At 37.5% G+C, this 24,454-nt stretch overlaps 1 protein-coding gene across 1 annotated transcript; it reads left to right on the forward strand.

Annotated features, from left to right (window-relative positions):
• Window positions 1–5,618: 5,618 nt before the first annotated feature.
• Window positions 5,619–6,558, forward strand: IFNB1 (interferon beta 1). The gene has a single exon (XM_023191721.2). The coding sequence runs from the start codon at window positions 5,796–5,798 to the stop codon at window positions 6,357–6,359; it is 564 nt and encodes a 187-aa protein (XP_023047489.1). The 5' UTR covers window positions 5,619–5,795; the 3' UTR covers window positions 6,360–6,558.
• Window positions 6,559–24,454: the final 17,896 nt, after the last annotated feature.

Below are 24,454 nucleotides of genomic sequence, written 5' to 3' on the forward strand. Positions count from 1 at the left end.
GATAGATGAATTTCACAGATATTCTACTGAGGGTAAAAAACCATTTATACAAAGTTCAGAAACAGGCAGCATATAGAATGTTAAGAGACTACATGGTAGTGATGTTGGGAGAAGAAAGTAGTGACGAGAGAGGAGAGAGAATAATGATTGCGAGGTGCTATAGTCTGAAGGTTTGTGTCCCCCAAATTTCACATGTTAAAACCTAATCCCCAATGCAATCATTTTAAGAAGTGGGTCCGTTAGTAGGTAATTAGGTAATGGGAGAAGAGCCCTAACAAATGGGTTTGGTGCCTTATAAAAGAAGCCTGAGCCTGAGGGACCTTGTTTCCCCCTTCTACCATATGAGAATGCAATGAGAAGGTGCTGTATACAAAGCAAAGAGCAAGCCCTCATCAGACACTGAATCTACTAGGGCCTTAATCTTGGCTTTTCCAGCTTCTAGAACTGTAAAAATAAATGCTTGTTGTTTATAAGACATTCAGTCTATGGTGTTTTGTTAGAGCAACCCAGAGACTAAGACGAGGGAATAAGAGGGCGATTTCTGTTGTGTCGATAATGTTTAGTTTGTGGTTACAAAAGAGTGCAGACGTTTTTATTTTATAATAATTCATTGAGCTATATACTTAAGATTTATGCTATATACTTAAGATAATTTTCTATGTATATTATTGTTTTATAAGCTTTTTCTTAAAAGAGGAAATGGGAATTCTCCTGTTTATGTATTAATCTCTTATGAAAGAATATGTTGGCCTCCCAAGATATTTCTGAAAAATTATTTTTGGCTTCATTTCTGTTCTGCCACTGTTTACGTACTTCTCAATAACTCTTAATCTTGTATAATTTATCATTCTTTGATAGGGACCCTCTTCCTTGAGAAATAACTGAAGACATGAGAAGGGAGAGAAGACAACTGAAATGTTCATTTCTAGATACATAATAGTCCTGTATAGATAATTATATTCAAAAGAGAAGGACAAATTGGTTCCTATCTCTGAAATTTATAGAAAAGCATTTCCAAATTAAAATGATTTCAAATGACTAGAAATGTCATTCAAGTTTTACTTTCTAAATGTCACTCTGTCTCTCCAAACCTCATTAACCACAAGGAACTGGTACAGGGACTGGAAGTAGTTTTTTCATACAATGGAAAGTTAACCAGGGGAGGAGAGGATATGTACAAAAATAATGTCCACAGAAGGGACAAATAACAAAGGGAAAGACGGCCAGGCGCGGTGGTTTACGGCTATCATCCCAGCACTTTGGGAGGCCAAGGCAGGCGGATCACGAGGGCAGGAGATCGAGACCATCCTGGCTAACATGGTGAAACCCTGTCTCTACTAAAAATACAGAAAAATTAGCCGGGCATGGTGGCAGGCGCCTGTAGTCCCAACTACTCGGGAGGCTGAGGCAGGAGAATGGCGTGAACCCAGGAGGCTGAGCTTGCAGGGAGCCGAGATCGCACCACTGCACTCCAGCCTGGGCGACAGAGCAAGACTCCGTCTCAAAAAAAAAAAAAAAAAAAAAAAGCGGGGGAGGGGAAGATGACAGGAAAGGGTTGGGGCATTAACCCTTACAATGCAGATACACACTGGGCTGGTCTAAGAAATAGGTTTCCCTGGTAGACAGAAGGTTAAATAAATTTTCCTGGTTATTCTGATACAACTCCAATAAAAGAAGAGAAATGAAGCTAAAACTTAAAATGATGTCTTTAAAAGGAAAAAACTTTAACCCATTCATAGGTGAGCTTCTGCCAAGATTATTACTAATCCTCAGGAGAAGGGGTAGAGGAGAAACTCCACAAAGGCAACTGGAAGTGGAATATTAGGAAGCGCCTCATGAACACAGGAAGTAGCTAGAGAACAAAGAGAAGAAACCATAAAAAAAAATTCCCTTTTTATTTTTCTGTTTCCATTCCTTTTGCTGCATTTCCACAGCTATGGCCTTTGTTTCACCCTCCACAGCCATGAGAGCCTCTGGGCAGGACTTCTCCTCACATCTCCTGGTTCCGATCACCTCTAACATTTCTGCCTATCGTTCTGCCCAGGGAAAAAACTCCAGTCTCTTCTTTGACAAAGACCTCTTGAATGAAGTCCAAATGCTACACTCTGGCATTCAAGACTGCACAGTACAGCTCAACCTCATTTTTCCACCCTTAGTCTCCTTGATTCCTAAAATGAAGCCTGTCCACAATTGAAGCTCCTTGTCTTTGCTCCTGCAAACTTGTTCATTCTCCTGGCTGTGCTTGTGCTGGTCTCTGTCTATCTAGAGCTGTGGATATCATAGTATCTATTGTCTATCGTGGTAGCCATTAACCACACGTGTCTGGTGAGCATTTTATATGGCACTAGTCCAAATTGAACTCCACCGTGAGTGTAAAAATATGTATCATGTTTTGAAGAATGTACACAAAATTTAATTATCTCATGAATAATTTTATATTGGCTACATGTTGAAATTATAATATTTCGGATATATTGTGCTAAATAAAACATATTATTAAAATTAACTTCACTTGTTTCTTTTACTCTTTCAATATGTCTACTAGAGCTTTGTAAATTGCATATGTGACTTTATTGGACAGTACCAATTGAATGCCCTCGACCACGTCACCTCACCACAGCCATCTCTACCTGTAGCGATCACACCAATTCTTTAAGCACACTGCCTGCATTTAGGGCAATGAATACCTCCTCATCTTCTCCACTAGATGTAGTTTCTTTTTTCTTTGAGAGCCATCATCACCACCATGGTTGACACCATGAACCTATCTGAAGATGTCAGCCATAGTCTGCTTGATATTCTACAGGAAAGACCACAGTTTTAAATGCAATCTACCCATGTTATTAGCAGTGTGTATCTTGGGCACATTACACAGCCTCTCTAGGCCTCATTTCCCTCCTGTGTAAGATGGGGATGATAATAACCTATCTCAAATGTTTACTATGAGGATTATTCAAAGAATGGCAAATAGTAAGTGCTCAATAAATGATAACTAGTACTACTGCCACTACTGCTGTTTTTATTGTATTAGATTATGAACTCTCTAAGGACCATTTCAGGATAGAGGATCAGAGGCCATTTGATGTGGACAGTGATGAGGCCTTCAGTTGCACCTAGAAAGGTCAACTCTATACAAGCCTGCAAGTCATTCTGTAGGAGCAGGCCCCAGTGACTCGACTCTTTGGACTGTCTCCTCTTTCCTGAGAGGGATGGCCATCTCCAGGTTGACTAACCTCTGAAGATCCTTGCATTGGCTTTTGTGCTATGAGCCATGGATGATTTCAGGCTAATCTGAGAATGCTTTTCAAAACCCCAAGGAATTACTCAATCACTGACATAACAGACATTTTTGAGTGAAAGAGCTGAGATTTTTTTTTTGATATTCGAAAACTCATTGTTTATAAAATGCATGAGATGGCCAACGTCTTGCTAAGAGCTGGCCTGCAAAGGCCAGAAGGCCAGAGAGAATGAAACCCATAGAGAGGCAGAATAACCAGAAAGGTTGGGACTCATTTATTTTATAATGTAAATTAGTCTATTATGAAACAATACTTGTTTACTGGTAGAAAATTGTAAAATACAAAGAACATAAGGAGGAAAAAAAATCACTCTTTAGTTTCACAAGCCAAGCCAAGTCACTATTAAAATGGTAGTTTACTTCCTTTTATTAATTTTCTCTACATATTTTTGTATAGTCATATTGTATGTACAATTTTACATTCTATTTTTCAATATTAACTGGTATCTTTCAAATTTCCTAAGGACAAAAATAATATACGCTCATAATAGAACATTTTAAATGCAAATAAAACAAAATAAAGGTTAATATTTAGTAACATTTATTAAATTTTCTCAAAGTGCACTAAATTACAAATTAGTGCCTAGGAATAGTAATTCCCTAGTAGCCTAATAACCCTGTTTCCCAGACCTCTTCTTATTACAAGGAAAAACTCACATACAGATAGTTCTAAAGGCATGAAGTGAAAAGGTGAAGATTTTCCTTGCTGTTTCCTCACCCCATCAGCATTATTCTCTAGCGTAACTACTATTAATAGATAGTAATTCTAGCCAAAGGAAAAAAACATATGCATATAACAGCATCATATGTATACCTTTCTAGTAACTTACAAAACAAATGATAATATCATATCATGTCTTATATGTATTGCTCTTTTCACTAAATGTATCTATGATATGGGTCTGTATCAGCTGATTGTCCTTTTGATGGCTGAATAATATTCCATCTTGTCCACATGATAGTATTACTTGACAAGCTCCCTACTGATGGACATTTGTCTTCTTTACTATGATAGTAATATAATAAACATTTATATATGTTTTGTATGTATCTATAATACACACGCACATACACATGCATACTTCTGCAGGAATAGCCATAGGTAAATAACTAGTAATGGTATTGCAAGTTAAAGGAACAATTTCATTGCTTGAAATTTTAAATTCTGAAATACACTGCCAATTTTCATGGTCTCTCCTTTTCAGCTAGTTTGGGCTTTCTCACAGCACGACAGGCTCAGGGCAGTCAGACCATCCTGGCCAAGAGCAGAGTGTCACAGACCACAACTGCTTCTAATCAGCCATCTTCCCAAAGCCTTCTCTTTTTTCTAGTAATAAATTTATATGAGATTCCATCTCAGTACTTTCCTATTGTTTGGTCTTATAAGAGCTTATTTTTCCTGAACCAGGAAGTGGTTCAGGGTGGTTTTTCTAACTTCACAGAGCTCCCTCTTCTGTCAGCTTCTGTGAAATGGTCAAAAACATAGCAGCCTGCCTTCTGAGTTCTCCATCCCACCCTGGTTGGGGCTTCTCTATCCTTGTGTCTGTTGTTCATATCCTGCTGAAGTGTGATTCCACTTGTGGCAGTTTCTCCTCTGTGTAGGATCCTATCCAAAAAGGGCTGTGACTGGTTGATTTGAAAATTTCTTATACCCTAGACTATTCCAGTGCCTTTCAGAAGTTTCCAAGGCCCTCTCACAGTAACCTATTATCATATTTGGCAAAACTCCTTCCAGTTTCAGCTACTATTCCCTGATTGACTTTTCAGTAAATCTAGGTATCTCTCAGTCTCTCAGTATCCAAAGAAGATTGGTTCTAGGATCACCATCCTGCTGCCTCAACAGAATCAGAGGATGCTCAATTTCCTTATAAAATGATGTAGTATTTGCATAAAATCTGCACACGTATTTCTGTATATTTTAAATCATCCCTAGATTACTTATAATACCTGATACAATATAAATGCTATATAAATGCTGTAATACTATATCTTTAAAATTTACATTATTTTTTGTTGTTGTATTATTATTTTTATTGTATTTTAAAAAAATATTTTCCATCTACAGTTGGTAGAATCCACAGGTACAGAACCCATGGATAGGGAGGACCAACCGTATCTTTTGGCTGTTTTGAGGTTCTTGAATTCTCAGGTCATTTGCTTTCCTTTGCTTTCTCTCAAGTCTTTTTTCATAATTTGCTTTAGTCATTCACTGAAACTTTAAAAAACATTAGAAAATCTCACAGTTTGTATATCTTTTTTCCTAATATATATAACATAAGATAGGAGTTTAAATAAAGAGTTTTAGAAACTACTACAAATGCAAATGACATAGGAAAACTGAAAGGGAGAACTGAAAGTGGGAAATTCCTCTGAATAGAGAGAGGACCATGTCATATAAATAGGCCATACCCATGGAGAAAGGACATTCTAACTGCAAACTTTCGAAGCCTTCGCTCTGGCACAACAGGTAGTAGGCGACACTGTTCCTGTTGTCATCATGACCAACAAGTGTCTCCTCCAAATTGCTCTCCTGTTGTGCTTCTCCACTACGGCTCTTTCCATGAGCTACAACTTGCTTGGATTCCTACAAAGAAGCAGCAGTTTTCAGTGTCAGAAGCTCCTGTGGCAATTGAATGGAAGGTTTGAATATTGCCTCAAGGACAGGATGAACTTTGACATCCCTGAGGAAATTAAGCAGCTGCAGCAGTTCCAGAAGGAGGACGCTGCATTGACCATCTATGAGATGCTCCAGAACATCTTTGCTATTTTCAGACAAGATTTATCTAGCACTGGCTGGAATGAGACTATTGTTGAGAACCTCCTTGCTAATGTCTATCATCAGATAGACCATCTGAAGACAATCCTAGAAGAAAAACTGGAGAAAGAAGATTTCACCAGGGGAAAATTCATGAGCAGTCTGCACCTGAAAAGATACTATGGAAGGATTCTGCATTACCTGAAGGCCAAGGAGTACAGTCACTGTGCCTGGACCATAGTCAGAGTGGAAATCCTCAGGAACTTTTTCTTCATTAACAAACTTACAAGTTACCTCCGAAACTGAAGATCTCCTAGCCTGTGCCTCTGGGACTGGACAATTACTTCAAGCATTCTTCAACCAGCAGATGCTGTTTAAGTGACTGATGGCTAATGTACTGCATATGAAAGAACACTAGAAGACTTTAAAATTTTTATTAAATTATGAGTTATTTTTATTTTTTATTTAAATTTTATTTTGGAAAATAAATTATTTTTGATGCAAAATTCAACATGGCAGTTTTAATTTCAGTTTGATTTATATAACCATCCATATTATAAAATTGCTGAGTACCTATTAGTTGTTCTTTTTAAAATATACCTGCAAAGTAGTACACTTTCTGGCCCCTGCCTTTAAGGAATTTAAAATTCAAGAAAGCCATGTGGAATATACAAGGTAAGAGACAATAAGGGGACCTGATTCTTATGGGGGAATAAATATGCATGAACTGCTATGGGATTAAGAGAGAAGAGGCAAGCAGGAGGGTCTGGAACTAAACCTGGGCTTCCCATTGCTCCTACTGTGTGCTCCAGATTCTCTGCTCATAAAGTTAGAATTGAGCTGGTCATCAGGAATAGCCAGAGGAATATGTCAGCTTTTGTGTTCTCCCTAACCTCCCCATGTTATTTGGGGGATACTTTGCTCCTGGAAAGATTTTTAAATAATTATGTGCTCCCCACCATCCCTGCAAGCTTAAGTGTGAGAAGTCCCACTTACTTCCATGACACTATTAAGCAGCAATCTCTTTATTCTGCTCTTCATGGGACAGCCAAGATGTGTGCGTATCTTAGGGGAGCATGGGTCTCTGTCTGCTGGCATGGCACAGGCATCAGAGGAAGAAGAACCCTTTTTATACCCTAGCCATGTGATTAGTTTTCTCCCCATTTTTGCAAAAAAGTAAGTCTGCTTCCGGTCCCCACTGCCTTGTTCATACAGAATCCCAGGAATGTCTTGTCCAGTTTTCTGTCACTCTGCATTGCAGACGTCACATAGTCCCTAAAGCCAAATGAAAGGTGTAGCAGTTTAAGTCCAGCTTCAAACCAACCTAAAAGCCAGGGAACACAGGAGAAAGGGAAGTTTAGGTGGGATAGAGAGGGCATTAATTTTTCCCAGGGCTTACATCGGGAAAAAATCAAGCTTTTCTAGGAGCTCTTTGTGCACCTGGTCAGCATGGGCCGACTGGTTAGGTTTTTGTCTTTGTACCGAAACTCAGGAACTTGGGTTATAATGGCTATTACTGCCATTAACAGTTGCTGTTTACTGAGAGATTCTAATGAAATAGGCACTGTGCTGAGCTCCTATGTAGGTAATTGGACTTAATCTTCTCCACAAGCACCCCCTCAGGTAGGCACAAGTACATTATTGCCATTTTACAGGAGAGGAAATTAAATCTCAAAGAAATTTAGTAATTGCCTATGGTCACATAGTGATTTCATTCACTCTCTAGTGAGTAGAGATTTAAAAAAGAAGTTCAAAGGGAAGAATCATAAAAGTATTTATTTGTATCTAGGCATTTTTTCCTAGAGCAGTACAGAAATCCGAGTTCCTTTTAAAAGAAGCAGCTTTCAGGAGAAGTAATCTGTTCATTAAGAGTTCCAGAGAAGCTACTATTGTATAGACAATGAACTCAAGTCTCCCCCTTCTGGTTCAAAGCGGGTAGCACACGGGCTATGCAAACAAGAAATATCCTGCGGGGCCTGCTGCCATTGACTCAAATCAGTCAAGCCCCCCTCAAGCTTCACTCCTCCCCCAGCTCTCCACACCTGCTCTGTCAAAAGCCCTTCTGTAGCTGAACTCCCCTTTTTCTAGGAGTCAAGGACAAGATGAGCAAGTAGCAATGCAGAGTCCAGGCGGTGTCTAGAGCAGCGAAGAGGAAGCTAAAGAAATCTCTCTCAGCAAGGGGCCCCACTGTCTACTGCTTTCTCTGAGCTAAACTGCTAAACTGGCCCAGAAACTGGCAAGTTCTTGAAAAGACCTGCTGTACCTCCATGCGGGGACAAGAATGACAGGAGAGAGGCCACTTCTGCAGAATTAGAAATACTGTACCACAGCTTAGCATGTCAGCCCATCCAGAATGCCAAAAATATGTCCACAACCAGTAGAAGATAAATAACAATTAAAATTAATTCCAATAAAAATGAAGGCGACTAGCCCAAAGGTGTACATTTGCAGGTGCTGAACCTATGACTACACATGAGGAACAAAGTAAAATAATAATATTATTTTGGCTGGCACCAGAATATCTCATAAGAAAAACACTTTTTGTTTAGAAAAATATCTAATGAGTCTGTAGAAAAATATCTAACGAGGCTTCACTCAATATCTAGTGAGATCTTGAGGTTATGGCTGTGGCAACAGAAAAGACAGTAACATACTAATAGCACGTTTTGTGTGTCAGCTTGCTTTTAAGGAGAAAGGAGACAGACAGAAATCCCCCAAAGCTCTGGAACTGTGACACTACTTGGAACAAGGCAGACAGTGAAAACCTCTGCTGGTGGGGATGAAAAAAGACCTTTTCCGAACAGGGTAGCTCATGTGCGGTGTGAAATTGTGTGCGCTGATGTGTTGAAAATCTGTCCACCATCATCTCCAAAACTTCAATAAAAATGGCTACCACGAAAAGTCTTTATGTGTGTAGAACTTCTGTGTACAAATCACAGAAAGTGCCCGGGCTCATGTTTGAAATAGTATGGGGTAACAAACATGGAGTGGCCAGACCTTCATAGATAAACCAAATTAGAAGAAACAGAAGGCAAAACAATGACAAGTCACACCTTAGGAATCCACAGAGCTGGATTAGGAGAAGGAGCTGTCTTATTAGCTCTTGAGCACCTTACCCCTTCCCAAGTCACACCTTAGGAATCCACAGAGCTGGATTAGGAGAAGGAGCTGTCTTATTAGCTCTTGAGCAGTAAGATGGCACTGGTGAACATCTGGGTTCCATATAAATATTTGAATTTTGCTTAAAATTGCCATACAGATGCAGGGTAATATCAGCACACATTTGTATCATCTTTTTTGCCATCAACAAAGTTGTTATTTAGGCATTTTAGGTGGCATTAAACACATTGAAGTATTCAGATAACATCTGATCAGGAATATATTCATAAAATACTCTTAAGAAAATGAAAAGAACATGCCACAGATTGGGAGAAGGTATTTGCAAATCATATATCTGATAGAAGACTCGTCTCCAGAATGTATTTTTTAAAATCTCTTAAAACTCAATAATAATAACAAAAACACTAATAAAATAAATAATAAATAAAATAATAAAAATGGATAATATATTGGAACAGATGCTTCATCAAAGACATGCAAATAGCATATTAGTATGTTAACATGGTAAAAGCTTTCTCAAGGATTGTTGTTGGTGTAGGTCAGATAGCGAATGTGAAATGATTTGACTCCAGGGGAGCCCTTTCCACCATGAGGACCTGCCATAGCTTCTGTCCTTTCTGAGCAAAGTTCACCAGCCCTCTTGGACAAGCTCTATTTCTGATGCATGAGAGGTCTGCCAAGCAGAGACTGTGGGGGCCCTAATCAACATGGATTTCTTCTTGGCTGGTTTGGCTGTGAGACACACAGAGAGAGCCAGCAGCTGGTAACAGAGTCAGAAGATGAATGTCACCCAGAAGCATACCTTGTTGATTGCAAACATTTTCTCTAAACACATTGCATTGGTGTTTGTTGAGTCTAAAAAATGAACCGTTTTATGAATCCCTTTGTTCTCAACATTAATTGTTGCTTTTTAAACATTAGTTTAATTGCCTAAAATTTACTAGGATAGTTTAAGACAAACTCAAAAATTGGACTAGAAGTACCAGCACAAAATTATACTCTCCTAATTTAGAATCAAGTTAACAACTTAACTCGTTAATTGACCTGATGGAGAGTACTCCAAAAACATGTTCACATCATAGTTATCACCAAATCAGACAATTATGTTTCAGTTGTTATTCTGTTTTGACATTCATGTGGAGGGTGTTCCTAGAAAACCTATAATACATTATTCAAATTATATCCCCCAACAATTAGCCTATGAATTTTTAAAAAATGGAGTCCACTTCAAAAGACTGTCTTAAGAGGATTAAAAGACATGTCACAGACTGAGAGAATATATTTGCAAGTCACTTCTCTGATAAAGAACTTGTATTGATACATAAAGAATTCTCAAGATTCAATGATAAGAAAACAACCCAATAAAAGCCAGACAAAAGATTTCAACACATATTCTAAGAAAGAAGGTACAGAGATGGCAAGCAAGACAGGAAAAGACAAATATCTTAACCTTTAATAATGCAAATTAAACAACAATAAGACACTGCTACATACTTATTAGAACAGCTGAAGTTAAAAGGACTCACGATATCAAGGATTGGCAAAGATGTGGAGCAACTATAACTTTCAAAAAATGGTTCAATGACTTTGGAAAACCATTTTTGCAGTTTATAAAAAAAGATAATCATATACCTATCGCATGATCCAACCAGTCGACTCTCTAGTACTTATCTAAGAGAAAAGAAAGGATGTGTCTATACACAGACTTGCATATGAATGTTTGTGGGCACTTCATTTGTCCATCACAAATGAATGATTAAAGAAATTGTAGTATATCCATACAATGGAATATTCTTCAACAATAAAAAGGAATGAATCATTGATACACACAACAACATGGATGAATCTCCAGAAAAAACGTATGCTGAATATAAGAAAATAGGGTCAGGCACAGTGGCTCATGCCTGTAATCCCAGCACTTTAGAAGGCCGAGGCAGGCAGATCACCTGAGGTCAGGAGTTCAAGACCAGCCTGGACAACATGGTGAAACCCTATCTCTACAAAAATACAAATATTAGCCAGGCATGATAGCGATTGCCTGTAATCCGAGCTATTCGGGAGGCCAAGGCAGGAGAATCACTTGAACCCGGGAGGTGGAGGTTGTAGTGAGCAGAAATTGCACCACTGCATTCCAGTGTGGGTGACAGGGGAGACTCTGTCTCAAAAAACAGGGAAGGGAAGGGAAGGGGAGGGGAGGGGAGGGAAGGGAAATAAATTTTGTATTGACCTGTTTCTATAAAACTCTAGAAAGGAAAATTAATCTATAATGACAGAAAGCAGATTAGTGGTTACCTGGGGGTGGGGGCAGTTGTATTGAGGAATGAGATGGAGGGAGAGTTTACAAAGCAACACAAAGAAATTTTTGAGGGGACAAGGACATTTTCACTATGTTGATTGTGTTGATGGTATCTGGGGTGTCTATACATGTTAAAACTTATCACAGTGTCCACTTTAAATGCGTGCAGTTTATTACATGTCATTGTACTTCATTGAAACCTCTCACAAAATAAAAAAGTATATATTTACTGAAAAATAAATAAAATGGAGCCAAAGCATCTTGTTGTGTTCCCTTGTTAAACTCAACATACATCATTTGATGTCTTAAGACCTATTTTATGAGACTCCAAGATGAGATTAAATCAACAGGCTCTTAGAAATAAAAAGTTATCTTACAGTCTAAGTTCATTGTCAGTTAGAGGTTAGATTGTCAAAGGTTTTTACTTATGGCACATTTGCAATACTCCGTCATATTTTAAATGATAGTCCAAGAAGTGGATCATGATCCCTGCATGCTAAAACTATGGGGGAAAAAGTCAAGAGCACTTCACACGTTGCATATCTGCACCAAGTGCAATACAAGTTACATATTACAAAGTCCAGTGCTTAAGGAAATGATTTTTCCCATTTTTATATTGTGGCAAAATATACATAAAATGTAGCATTTAAACCCTTTTTAAGTTACATTTTAAGTTCTGTAACATTAAGTACATTCATATTGTATTCACCACTCTTCATCTCCAGAACTTTGTCATCTTTTTCACTTGCAACTCTGAACCCATTAAACACCAACTCTTCATTTGTCCTTCTCCAAGCCCCTGGTAACCACCATTCTACTTTTTGTCTCTATGAATTTGACTACTCTAGGTACTTCATATGACTAATAATGTAATCTGTGTCCTTTTGTGACTGACTTATTCTACTTAGTACAATATAATGTCTTCAAGTTTCATCTATGTTGTTGCATGTTTCAGAATTTCTTTGTTTTAAGGCTGTGTGTGTTTGTGTGTGTACCACATTTAGTTTATTCATCTGTCCATTGATGGATACTTAGTGTGCTTCCTTTTTTTGGCTATTGTGAATAATGCTGCTATGAATACGGGTATACAAATATCTATTCACGTCCCAGCTTTCACTTCTTGGGCTGTGTACCCAGATATAAAATTGCTGAATCATGCAGTAATTCCATATTTAATTTCATGAGAAATCATCAAGGCATCTATTTTTAACTTGTATCTTCATAATGGAAATATTTGCAATGATAGTACAATGCAAACACAACAATAACAGCTACATTTCTCAAGGACTCACTTTCTGCACGGGATCTGCTGAGGATGAACTAGCTATCTAGCTAGCTAGCTCGAAATATGACAGAGAGATGGATGGATGGATAGATAGATAGATAGATGATAGATAGACCATGTTATTCAATCATCCAGAGAATCCCTATGAGGAAAGTATTGTTCTCTCCTTTTTATACATAAGAAAACTGAGGCTCAGAAAGGTTAAGTAACTTGACCAAATCCACAGTAGGTAAAGAACAGAGACATATTTGGAACTGGGGATCATACTCTTAACTACTTGTAATCATCTACTACCACCCAAAATGCTATTTTTACCCCACTACATAGCACAAATATTGCAATTTAGAGAAGGAACAAGAAGCTCTACTGCCCGGCAGCTAATGTAGCAGCACAACAGCTCCTGGCTTTGTTCCAAGTAGGTGCACTAATGTCCAGTGGCCTGTGGGGATCTTTTGCAGAAAGGGCTGCTGTCCTCACTCAAGCAGTTGGTCTGCTTCCATCCCCATGCAGAAGGAAACTCTCGATCTCTCTTCCTTTCTCTAAAGAGAAGAGCAGGAAATTCCCATCTGCTCCTTTGCCAGACTCTAGGGAGAATGTTTTCTCTAAAGGTTTTCGTAAGCAACTCTCTGAATCATGAGTCATCGTTTTTCCCTTGGCAAGGCTGCATTTCCTTCTCTTGACCACTACATTTTTATCCATGTACTAGCAAGACAGCCCTGTGCACAGTTTCCCTCTCAAGTCTGACACAAGCTGCTTTTGTTATCTCATAGGAATGTTTAAAAACTAAAATGGCATACATTATTTAATGGAAATACACAGAAAATTTCTCTTTCCTTTCACTTTTTAATTTCTTGGCTCATTTTCTTTTTATGAAAGTCCAGAGGTAAAAACAAATAACTTTCAAAGCAGAAAATGATTTACTAATCTAGAAATGCATGAATTGAAAATCTGTGCGTTGAAAGTACAAAGTTTTTTTGTTTGTTTGTTTTGTATTTTTAAAGTTTCCTATACTCTGATGGAAAAAACACAGGGCATGAAGTAATACAAACCCGATAGCTACTGTGGGTTCTGCCACTTTGTACCTGTATGGTCTTGGGCAAGTTACATAAATTAGAAACAATCATACCCCAAACTCTTCAAGATTTCTATGAGAAGTAAATGCAAAAATGGGATGTATGACTTCATCCAACACAGGGCCTTGTAAATACCACAGGATCTCACTTACATGTAAAATATAAAAAAGTTAATCCCATGGAAACAGAGCATGGAATGGTGGTTGCCAGAGCGGGGACAGTTGGGATGGGTAGGAGAGGGCTGGGGAGATGCTGGTCAAAAAATACAAAATTACAGTTATATAGGAGGAATAAGTTCAAAGGATCTATTGTACAAGCATGGTGACTATAGTTAATGATAATACATTATATTCTTGAAAAATACTAAGAGAATGGGTGTTAAATGTTTTCACCACAAAAAAATAATAACTATGTGAGATAATGCACTTGTTAGATTTAACCATTTCACAATGTATATATAGTTCAAAACCCCATGTTGTATGCAATAAATACATGCCATTTTTATCTGTCAATTAAAAAAAATTAAAATAATAAAATGCCACAGAAATCTTCAAGGGATATTAAAATAACTTCTTCCATTATATTTGTTTTAAGCCTTATAAATAATTTAAAGTATGATATATTTTATATTTGGCGAACTGGGTTTAGACCAATTGGTGTCTGTCAGGCATATGTGGCACCTTATCATCTATTAGGGAAGAGTAGGCCACACAAGGGAGAAAAGCAACATTCAATACAGCTTCCTCCCCTCCAGGCTGCAACAGGATCTCTCCTAAACTCCAACATACCTTTGAGTTCCACGGATTATTTTCCTACTATAAGCCACACCCCTGAAATAATAAATGTGATATGCATGAAAAATTCATTTTCTTTCCATTTATCTAAATTTGTTCTTATTTCTTATGGTTTAATTTTGTTTATTAAGTCACGAGTGCTCAACTTCCCTGGGTTATATTATAAGACTTTCTGTAATAGTTGACAAAGAAGGGTTCACTTTCAAATTGTTTCATTCAAAACCCTCGACTTCATCCCAGGTTCCCATTGGCTTGGGAGGTATGTATGAAGAAGGAAGTGGGGGAGGTAAATAACCCTCTATGCACCTACTACCTGTGTAGGATTGGTCCAGAAAAACTCCTGGCATATAGTTATCAATAAATGGTGGTTTTTTCCCTCTTTGCAGGCAATTGTTATATATTATTCTCTTGCTGAAATATAGGAGCCTCTATTTTAAAGCATCCCATCCCTATCCAAATTAAAATTTCACAAAATCTGTAGAAATTCCCAGATAGTTCAGACAATTATCTCTGTAATTAAAAACAACACCATGACACCATGATCATGTAATTGTCTGGTCAATAAGATAGAGCCTAACACAAAGTGCATGGGCATCTCAAATATATTCATATAATTAGAAAATGGCCTAGGCTCTTATTTTCTGATTGCATGTCCAATAAGCTTTCTGTCTTTCATTGCTCAGTTTCGCAGATATTATTGCCGGAACTCAGCCTCCCACTTGAAATCTCATTAGCTTTGGTGCCCCACACTGGACTTCAAGACTGATCTCTCTCCCTTATCTCCTGGTAACCCAGACATATAAATGCAAAAATGAAAAGGATGACAGGAACAATGTTTCATCTGTTAGATGTCTTGTCACAGGGAGCTGTCACTCATCCCTAATGAGCCTCTGTTCCCTATTCTGTTCTTACTTCCTTATCCAATCATTACTTGGGAATGGAAAAACACAGGCAACCCACCAGCGGAATAACGTGGGGACACTCAGACAGGGCCAAAAAACCTTCTAAAGGTTCTGAGAAGGGATTGTGGCTATAAAGCTGTGATCACTTCCAAGGAGACATCATCTTATTCAGCAGCAGCATTTTCACTAACAGTCTAAAAACTCTCCTGATTTTTCCTTCTCTCTCTCTTTTTGATTTGCCAGAAGTGATAAATGATAATAAGCCAAAGGGAAAACAGTGGTGGAGGGAAGCAGTGAAAGAACTATTTACATTTCTGACATTTTGACCTTAATGCACTGCTGCCATCGATCAACTGGGAGAAGACTGACCTTGTGGAACCCACTGCCTGATTGCACCTTGATGTGATATGAAGTGGTCACCTACCTGGTTGCGTGTTAAACACAGTTTGCCTCCAGTAGAGAATAGCCTATCGACTAAACCAAAGTAGAAGGAAATAAATTTTCATTCTTTCCCCCAGGTCTGACCATACAGTAGTAAGGTCTGGAGGTGCTCCAAAACAATGATCTTCAACTAGTTGCAATATTATTTCCATCCTGGCCAAATAGTTAACCTAGAAGCACACTAGTCATAAAGCCCTCTGCATGGATTATATCTTTCTCAATACAGCATTTGAATTTCAAAAAAAAAAATACACTTGTCAAAGTGCTGATTAGAGATCTGAGGACTGATAAATAATTTGCTTTAACTGGTGAGTAAATAGCAGAGGCAAGGTTCTAAGATATGCAAAACTTTAATTGGTTCAGGCCAATAGTACTATTTAGTAACTCTTTTCATTTATTAAGTGGAAAGACTGCATTTAGACACATTCACATGAGTGACAATTGAGGAATTCTTAATTTTCTGTATATTTATTTACACACTATTCATTCTACACGTGTGAGTTTGACAGCTTATAACATTGAAGGCATTAGAGTCATAAGGCCTGCTCTCAGGGAGCTCAGTCCTATTGCAGAAGATGAGCAGTTACAAGGCAAGATAAGTGTGTTCACAGAGGTTTTAGAGAGCTATTGAAGCAGAGAATGAAGATAGGTCCTTCTTGACATCCACTACTGGGTACCCTAGCTGGCAAAGCATACACTCAGTCACAAATACCAATCTACTTTAACCATAGTGATGAACCTGCCTTCTCTCCCTCCACCTTCATTATTCTCACCCAACAATCCACATACCCTCAAAGAAAAGAGGAGGATTTCAGCTGCCACCCTCAGGACCCTTTCAGCTGAAAGTGATGGAAACTCAACTCCAACTATAGTGAGTAAAAATGGGATCTGTTGCAAGAATAGAATTGCTCATAGCATCAAAGCAATTGTTGCAGGAAGGGCAGCTCAGGGGTCTCAGGAACAGGAACTAGAGATTTTCCTCTATCAGAAATCTTTTCTCCCCTCCTTTCTTTATACTTCTCCCTGAATGAGGCAGGGGGACTGGGCCACTCAGGAATCATACCTTTATTGCTCCATGATTAGAGGAGAGAGAGAGAGAGAATTTTACATATATTATTGCTAACCCTTGAGTTGCTATAAGATAGCACTTTCATTGCGTTTGAAAGGAGGAAAGCAAGTAGTAAAGAATTAAGGAATTTGCTTCAAGTTCCGGGGTTGGTGAAGAGCAGGGGAAGTATTCAAGGAGAGGTTGGTCTTTCTGATTCCACAACTAACTAATTGCACCACACCGCCCGCCTATCAACATTTGTTGAATGAATGAATACTTGAATACATAACTCATAGATCTGCATGAAAGGTAAACCCTTTCCAAATCCCCCTTGGTTCCACCAGAGGCAATCTTCATCTTCATCTAACCTACTGGCTGCCAATACTTTCATTTTACTATACACAATCCCCCAGAACAAAGACAGCTCCAGCCAAAAATAAAAATAAAAATTCTGAAGCCTCTAATTGTTCTGGTTTTGATGGGTAGAGACTTTCTGCTAACAGGAATCATCAAGGGCTCCTCAAGAGGAAATGCACCATGAGAGATGGAAGAGTTTGGACTGGCAGCTGAGTACCATGCAAGAAGAGCAAAAGCATCTTCCAGGCACTTCATGTGACTGACAACACATCTCTCTTGATCCAGTCATTTTTGGAATGTGCTTTGAAAATAATGGATAAATGTGAACATACACTTGAAAACTCCAGCAATGCAAGTCCAGGTCTGTAGTAGCACAGGGTCATAATAGCTAACAAAGATCATTGTAGTGTGGGGCATCCTGCTATCCATGCCTTGGCAGAAACACTGGCTTTTTGGAGCATCTGAGCTATATGACAGAATGAAAGTACCCCAGAGGAAAGGGGAAAATATTCTAGGTCATGCGAAGCTTGAGCCAATTAAGTATACAAAAGAGATGAATATTCCTAGTTCAAGATGGCAAATAATCTCTCTTTAACCTCTTCCTCATTCCAGCATCTCTTTGAATATAACAGTAAACACATGATTAAAGAGTGGAATCAGTCATAAGATGTTGTCTAATGAGGATAAAACAAGAAATGAGAGATGTAAGTGTATCATTATACTCATATGTATTCCCACACTATATTATTTTATTATACTTATAAAGTTACCAATGACGAACCAATGAAGAATGAAAACTATGTAACTATTTCTGTTAGGAATACATCCAGCTACAACTAACAAATAGCCTTATTAGCAGTAAACTAAAGGGGTTTATCTTCTCTACCTACAAAAGATCTAGATGGAGGCAGTTAGAGCAGGCTGGCTTTCTAACAATGTGCCTGGGAATTGGGCACTCTTTTTCTGCTCCATTATTTGTACCATGTCACTGCTATATTTGTCAACTCATGGCTATAACATGACGGTTGTACCTGCAAGCATTGCCTCCACATTTCATCAAGAAGTAAGAGGCGTGTTATCTGAATTAGGAAGTGGACGATCTCTCGAGTTCCTGATCTTTCAAATGGAGCCTTGGAATGTGAGTGTTTATAGCTGGACACATTGCCTCTGTTAATAAGGAAAACAAAGAAATAGAGAATGGGTAATAGTTATAAAAATAATTGTAGCAACATCCAACAAAATCTGGGAGAAAGGAGGAGAGGTGGACATTGATATAAATAAACTATAGTTAGAACATGAAGTCATTAAATTGAAACACGAACACTAAATTGGTAAATCGATAAAGATTTTGGTACATTATATAGATTTACATGGTATATAATAAATGGCAAAAGAAAAGAAACAAAATGAAAAACAAGTTGCTTCTGTAGATTGGAAGTAGGGATGGAAAAGTGAGAAAGAATGTTTTTTCATTTAATTGCATTGTATAAATCTTTTTTACACTGTGTGCATGTGATTCAGTAATAACTCTAGAGAGAAAAATGTGAGCTTGTTTTTGTACTTTAAGCAGGTGAAACAGGATAGACTTGTTATAAGTGTACCTAACGTCAGCATTGAACACATAGTATTTGTGAATAAAATATTTATAAAACTATTTTTAATAAAAGTAAAACTAAATATCTGCAAACTTCCCCCCCCCAAAAAAAGAGAAGAAGAATTACAAAAAGTGATCAATGTTAGAATATCTGGCACTCTTCCATTTGATGAGAGCCAGTCACTACTTTTGATCAGTGCCTGGTCTAGGTTGGAAAGAAAAAAATAATTTCTCCTGAGTCAATAAAGTCAGTTCCTTTAATGTCCTTTCTTCTCAGTTTTCCCATCTGTAAATGAGAATAAGAATATCCCTTATAAATTTATTTTAGAGAGATTGCTTTTTAGAAAAGTGTAGGAATCTGTGTCAAACATCAATTAGACTCGAAAAGCAACCAATAGTCATTGACTCCATGCTTTAGAAATAACAAGTACCCAACATTAGTATAAAAAGTATCCATTGAGTCTCTACTAAAAAATACAAAAAACTAGCCAGGCGAGGTGGCGGGCGCCTGTAATCCCAGCTACTCGGGAGGCTGAGGCAGGAGAATGGCGTAAACCCGGGACGAGGAGCTTGCAGTGAGCAGAGATCCAGCCACTGCACTCCAGCCTGGGCGACAGAGCGAGACTCTGTCTCAAAAAAAAAAAAAAAGTATCCATTGAATACAAAATAATATAATTTTCAGATTATATTACTCTAGATATTCAAATATTTAGCAATTGGTATGATAGTGGAGGGCAACAGAAAATAAGGCTGCCAAAAGCCTTAAAACTATATTCCCTTTGATTCAGCAAGTCATTTTCTATAATTTTGTCCTAAGGAAATAATTAGACAAATTTTCAAAAGGTGTTATACAAGGGTGTTTATTGGTTCAGACTTTGTAAATATTCCAAATTTAGGAGAAAAACATAAATTTCTAACTATCGAAAACTAAAAATTATGCTAATAAAAATTATGCTAATTAAGAACAATTATGCTAGATTTCTGTATGTTGACTCAGAAAGTATTCCATAGCCAACATATTGTTAAGTGACAGAGGTACATTCTAAACAATATGCATACTATAACCCCATTTTGTGGGAAAATTCATATATATATGAATAGAAAACAGCCTAGAATTTAACTTATAAAAATAGTAAGGTAAAAATCTCTGATAAATTTGTGAATGAATTTTCTTCTTTGTATTTTTTCTGAATATTTAACACATTCAGTAGCAGGTACTGATTTTTATAATCATGTAGTAATAATAAAGCTATCTCAGTTTTGAGGACTGAAATATATTGTCTCCAATCCTATCACAATCCTAATGAGTCATTTACTCTAGTTGTCTCCTGACAGTCCATTTACTACACAATGTCCCTGACAACAAGATAACTGAGAACACGAGCATAAGTTCTATTTGATATAGTTATAAGCCCAAACTTAATTTTTAAAAATCACATAATGATACTACTTTATACCTTGATGTAATTTTAAAATATAATTACTCACTCATAAGCCTACATTGTTAGTAAAAAATGCACCAGATTGGGATTTAGGAGGCTTCAGTACCTTTCCCTTCTTTGCCGCTAGCTCATTTGGGCAAATCGCTCTACGGGATTTCTTAGGGATCCATTGGGGATTTCAGAGGCTTGAGCCTATGTGATTTTTACTTCTATGACTCAAAGTTTTAATGTTTTATCTGGTTTCTATCTCTCTTTAAGATTATAAGTGAAGGTAAAGGACTTTTCCTGCTGGGTTTTATAGATCTAAAACAGAAGGCCTGGATTAAAAAACATTTATGTTTGAATTTTCGCTCCAACATTTATAAATTGTGTGACTTGGACAAATTTCTTAATCTCTCTGAGGTCCAGCTTCATTACCTTAAAAACTGGCGAATTAATGATCCATATCTGAACATTTAAGGAATGAGATATTACATCTAAATCCTTTGGCACAGTTTCTGATACATAAGATAAGGAGTGCTTAACAAATGTTAGTTGTTATTATTGGCTATGCAGGTTACTCACCTCTACTCAAAGATTAATAAGAGAATATAAAGGATTTAGAAGAGGAAAATTGAAATTTTGTTAAATACAAACAGACTTTCATGTTGATGATAAGCAGAAATTTATTAAATTGATGGAAAAAAGGAGAGAAGATTCTACACCCAGAATTGCCTGGGTACCACTAAAGGAGTTAATACACAAGAACTCGAGAGTCATTTTTTATTATAATTAGTAAAACAATTTGTTTTAAAATGTTTAACAGCAACTACAACTTAGAAAGCACTAATGAAATCAGGTCTTTATTTCATAATAGCTAAACGATGATTTAATTAAAGTTTTTATTTCAATAGACTCTCCATTTCCATTCAAAAGTCTTCCTCAAAAAATTGCATTTAAACAGTTTTAATACCTAGGCTCCTATAAAGATTGCCTGTGATTTCAGATAAACACAGTTTTTTTTAACCTGTATTTGAAAGCGCTCTTGTAATTTAACCCCTGAATTCTGAATTTCAAATGGAGAGTAGAGGATTTACCAAATATGTGATGCAGAATCATGTTTTCATGTTCTTTCATTTTGGCAGGAACTCTTGTTTCAATTGAAAACATTCCCTTAGCATTACAGAAACCCAGAGGGCAATCATGAGTTAAGACCTGGAAAATAAAACTGAGAGAAAAGACTGGAATAACATATGGTTGTCATTTTCAGGGCCACAGAGAGGGGAAGTGGTTTTCCACCGCTAGCTAAGCAAAGGCAAGCACACGTAGCACATTAACGTGGAGGGCAGGCAGTAAAAATACAAAGAGATGGTGGCTCACCTTTTTCTTTTATGGTGAAGCAGGTGCTGACTGGCCCTGCAGTTAGGACTGCATAGTTTAGGATTTTGATGCCATTTCATATTTGAGATAATAGCTTTTAATTTCCATTCATGACCTCCCACAAGCACTCTGAGAGATGTGACCATCTTGCATGCTCAGGCTCCTCTTCCATAAAAATGAACATTGGTAGGCTATGGGACTTCCCCATGAGCACAGTTAGAAGTTCAATTATAAATCACTATCCCTGAATTTTCTGGCACACCAACATGGCACAAGTATACATATGTAACAAACCTGCACGTTATGCACATGTACCCTAGAACTTAAAGTATAATAATAAAAAATAAATAAATAAATAAATAAAAAGAAATTGTCTGTCCATGACAAAAAAAAGAAAAAGAAAGAAAAGAAAAAAGTGATTTTTTTTGTTTTCTAATATCAGATTGTAAAAACAGGATTAGCCTATAGAAATCACTACCATTTTTCCAGTTTCCTTCATAGTTTGTGGTCTAGTCACCTTTTCTATATTGGCTGTTTAATTTCCCCTTATTCACTCCAAACTTACAACCTGTTTCATTCATGCTCAAGCAAACAAGACACATATATAAGATAGCTTAACATTTACATGGGGATGGCAGCTTGAAGGGGGGCGGCCTCACACCACAGCAAACAGTGCTAGCGGGTTACAGCACTCTTTTCACCTAGCCCAAATGAAGCCCTCTGAATCCTTCTCACTCCCTCAGACTAGCACCAATTGATCTGGGATTAAACCTCTTTGTCATCTCTAATTTTGAGCACAGTCCCTCTAATCTTTACCCAATCTTAGCAGGTAAGATTGAGTTTCTGAGATTCAGGTTCCTCTCTCGTAAAATGAGGATCGTGTAATTGCTACACATTTAGTCCATAATGAGAATTTATATAAAAATACTCTTCAGCATATAGGATGATTGTTATTGTCTTTAATATCATATGATGGTTTTTTATTCTACTCATTTTAGTTATTCTCATGATGACTAGTTTTTCCCTTCAGACAATTCTGGCCTGCTTTGTATACAGTAGCACATCATCTAGCACAGTGCCCACACATAATTTATTCTCAATAAATGTCACCCCCTCACCTCAGTCCTTTCTCTTGGTAATATTACTCATTGATCAACTGTTGGTGTTCACAGTGCATTCAACACTACAATCTGCCCTAGTTAAATCAATTACAAAGCATAAAATCTCAAAGGATTTTAAAACAGCATCTTGACTGGCTTCAGTACTCATTCATCCACAAGTCTCTGCAACATTCTTGCCCTTACAGAGCAAAAACCCCAGACAGAAGTGTGTCAGTGGCAGGGGCAGCTAGGCCTTCTTCTCCCTAAGAGGATGATGGTGATTGTGGTCATTATGGTAATAAGCATTGATTGAGCACTTCCTCCGTGTCAATCATCAGTCACCAATCTTGCTAACAACCATCTGTGATAATATTTTCTTCACCTTAGCCATCAGGAAGTTGGCAAAGAGGTTAAACAATGTGCCATGTTTGAAGGGCTTTGAAATACAAGTTTATGATAAAATACAATTAGCTAAAACAAAGCCTTGAAAACCATGCCAAATATCTAAACAAGCTTTTCACCCAGAGTCATCCTTAATTGGAACAAGAACAAGCGTAAGTAGATGAAGGCAAGCCAGTACAGTCTATGCATAAAAATGCAAATTAAGGCAATGATATCCACTGCTTTGTTTTTATGTAACTGATGGTTGATCTTTCATAGAAGATAGTTTATATCCATCACAATTATAAAAGTAAATGTGTGTATTGCTGTCTAGTGATGCTACAAAGTTTTTGTTTATGATTGGAAAATAGTAAATGAAAAGTGGCAAAGACCACATGAAAGTACCAGTAGAGGTATCCAGAAATACCATGCAAGAACAAAGCTCCCTCAGATATATGAATTTGGAGATGTGGAGCCTGCAGTCAGAGCTAATCTATACCCGAGCTCTCTTACAGGAAGGAGCAGCAGTGTGAAGGAGCTCAACATGACTAGTCAATGCTTGCTGGATTGAGCCTTGGTACTACTTCTTACCACTACTGCATTCTCTCTGCACTGCCACTTTCAAAGGTGCAAGGGCAACTGGGAGATTTTACAACATTTAAAAAACCTATGAGAAAAATTTCCTCTGCAATGTCTAAAGGAAAGGAGCACCTTCAGATTCTACCAGGTTTCTAAAAGTAACCTGTTTTCAAAGGGAAGTACCCTCATTGCCAAATAAGAAATGTTACAGCAGATATTCAACACTTTCAGCCTGAATGTCTGCCTATCTTTTTGGAATGAAAGCAGCTTGGAGAGACTCCTAAGCAGATTTTATCAGCAAATAGAGAAGACAGAGGTGTGTTTGGAGCAGGAAACCAGGAAGGAGGGCCATTCACTCTTGCAAAGGGGGAATATCATATTTAGACTAAAAAATTATTTTCAAGGGATTCATGACTACTTATAACACCAAAATTATAGCAACTGTGCATGGGAGGTCATCCATGTTGAAATCCAAAGGTGTCTTCTATTTATTGAACAGCTCACAAGAAGACTCCAGTACCAAGAAACAATTTATTTACATAAATAACTAATTTGGAGTTAGTTACTAGTATCACTTTAAGATGTCTCTGGAAATCTGATATTTTTAAGCAACTTTTAATTCGGTTTCTG

The sequence above is a fragment of the Piliocolobus tephrosceles genome, chromosome 14, assembly GCF_002776525.5.
Source record: "Piliocolobus tephrosceles isolate RC106 chromosome 14, ASM277652v3, whole genome shotgun sequence".
Taxonomy (NCBI): Eukaryota; Metazoa; Chordata; class Mammalia; order Primates; family Cercopithecidae; genus Piliocolobus; species Piliocolobus tephrosceles.

What these genes read in the sequence shown, in the direction of transcription:
- IFNB1 (XM_023191721.2), top strand. Translation starts at nt 5,796, where the DNA reads ATGACCAACAAGTGTCTCCTCCAAATTGCTCTCCTGTTGTGCTTCTCC.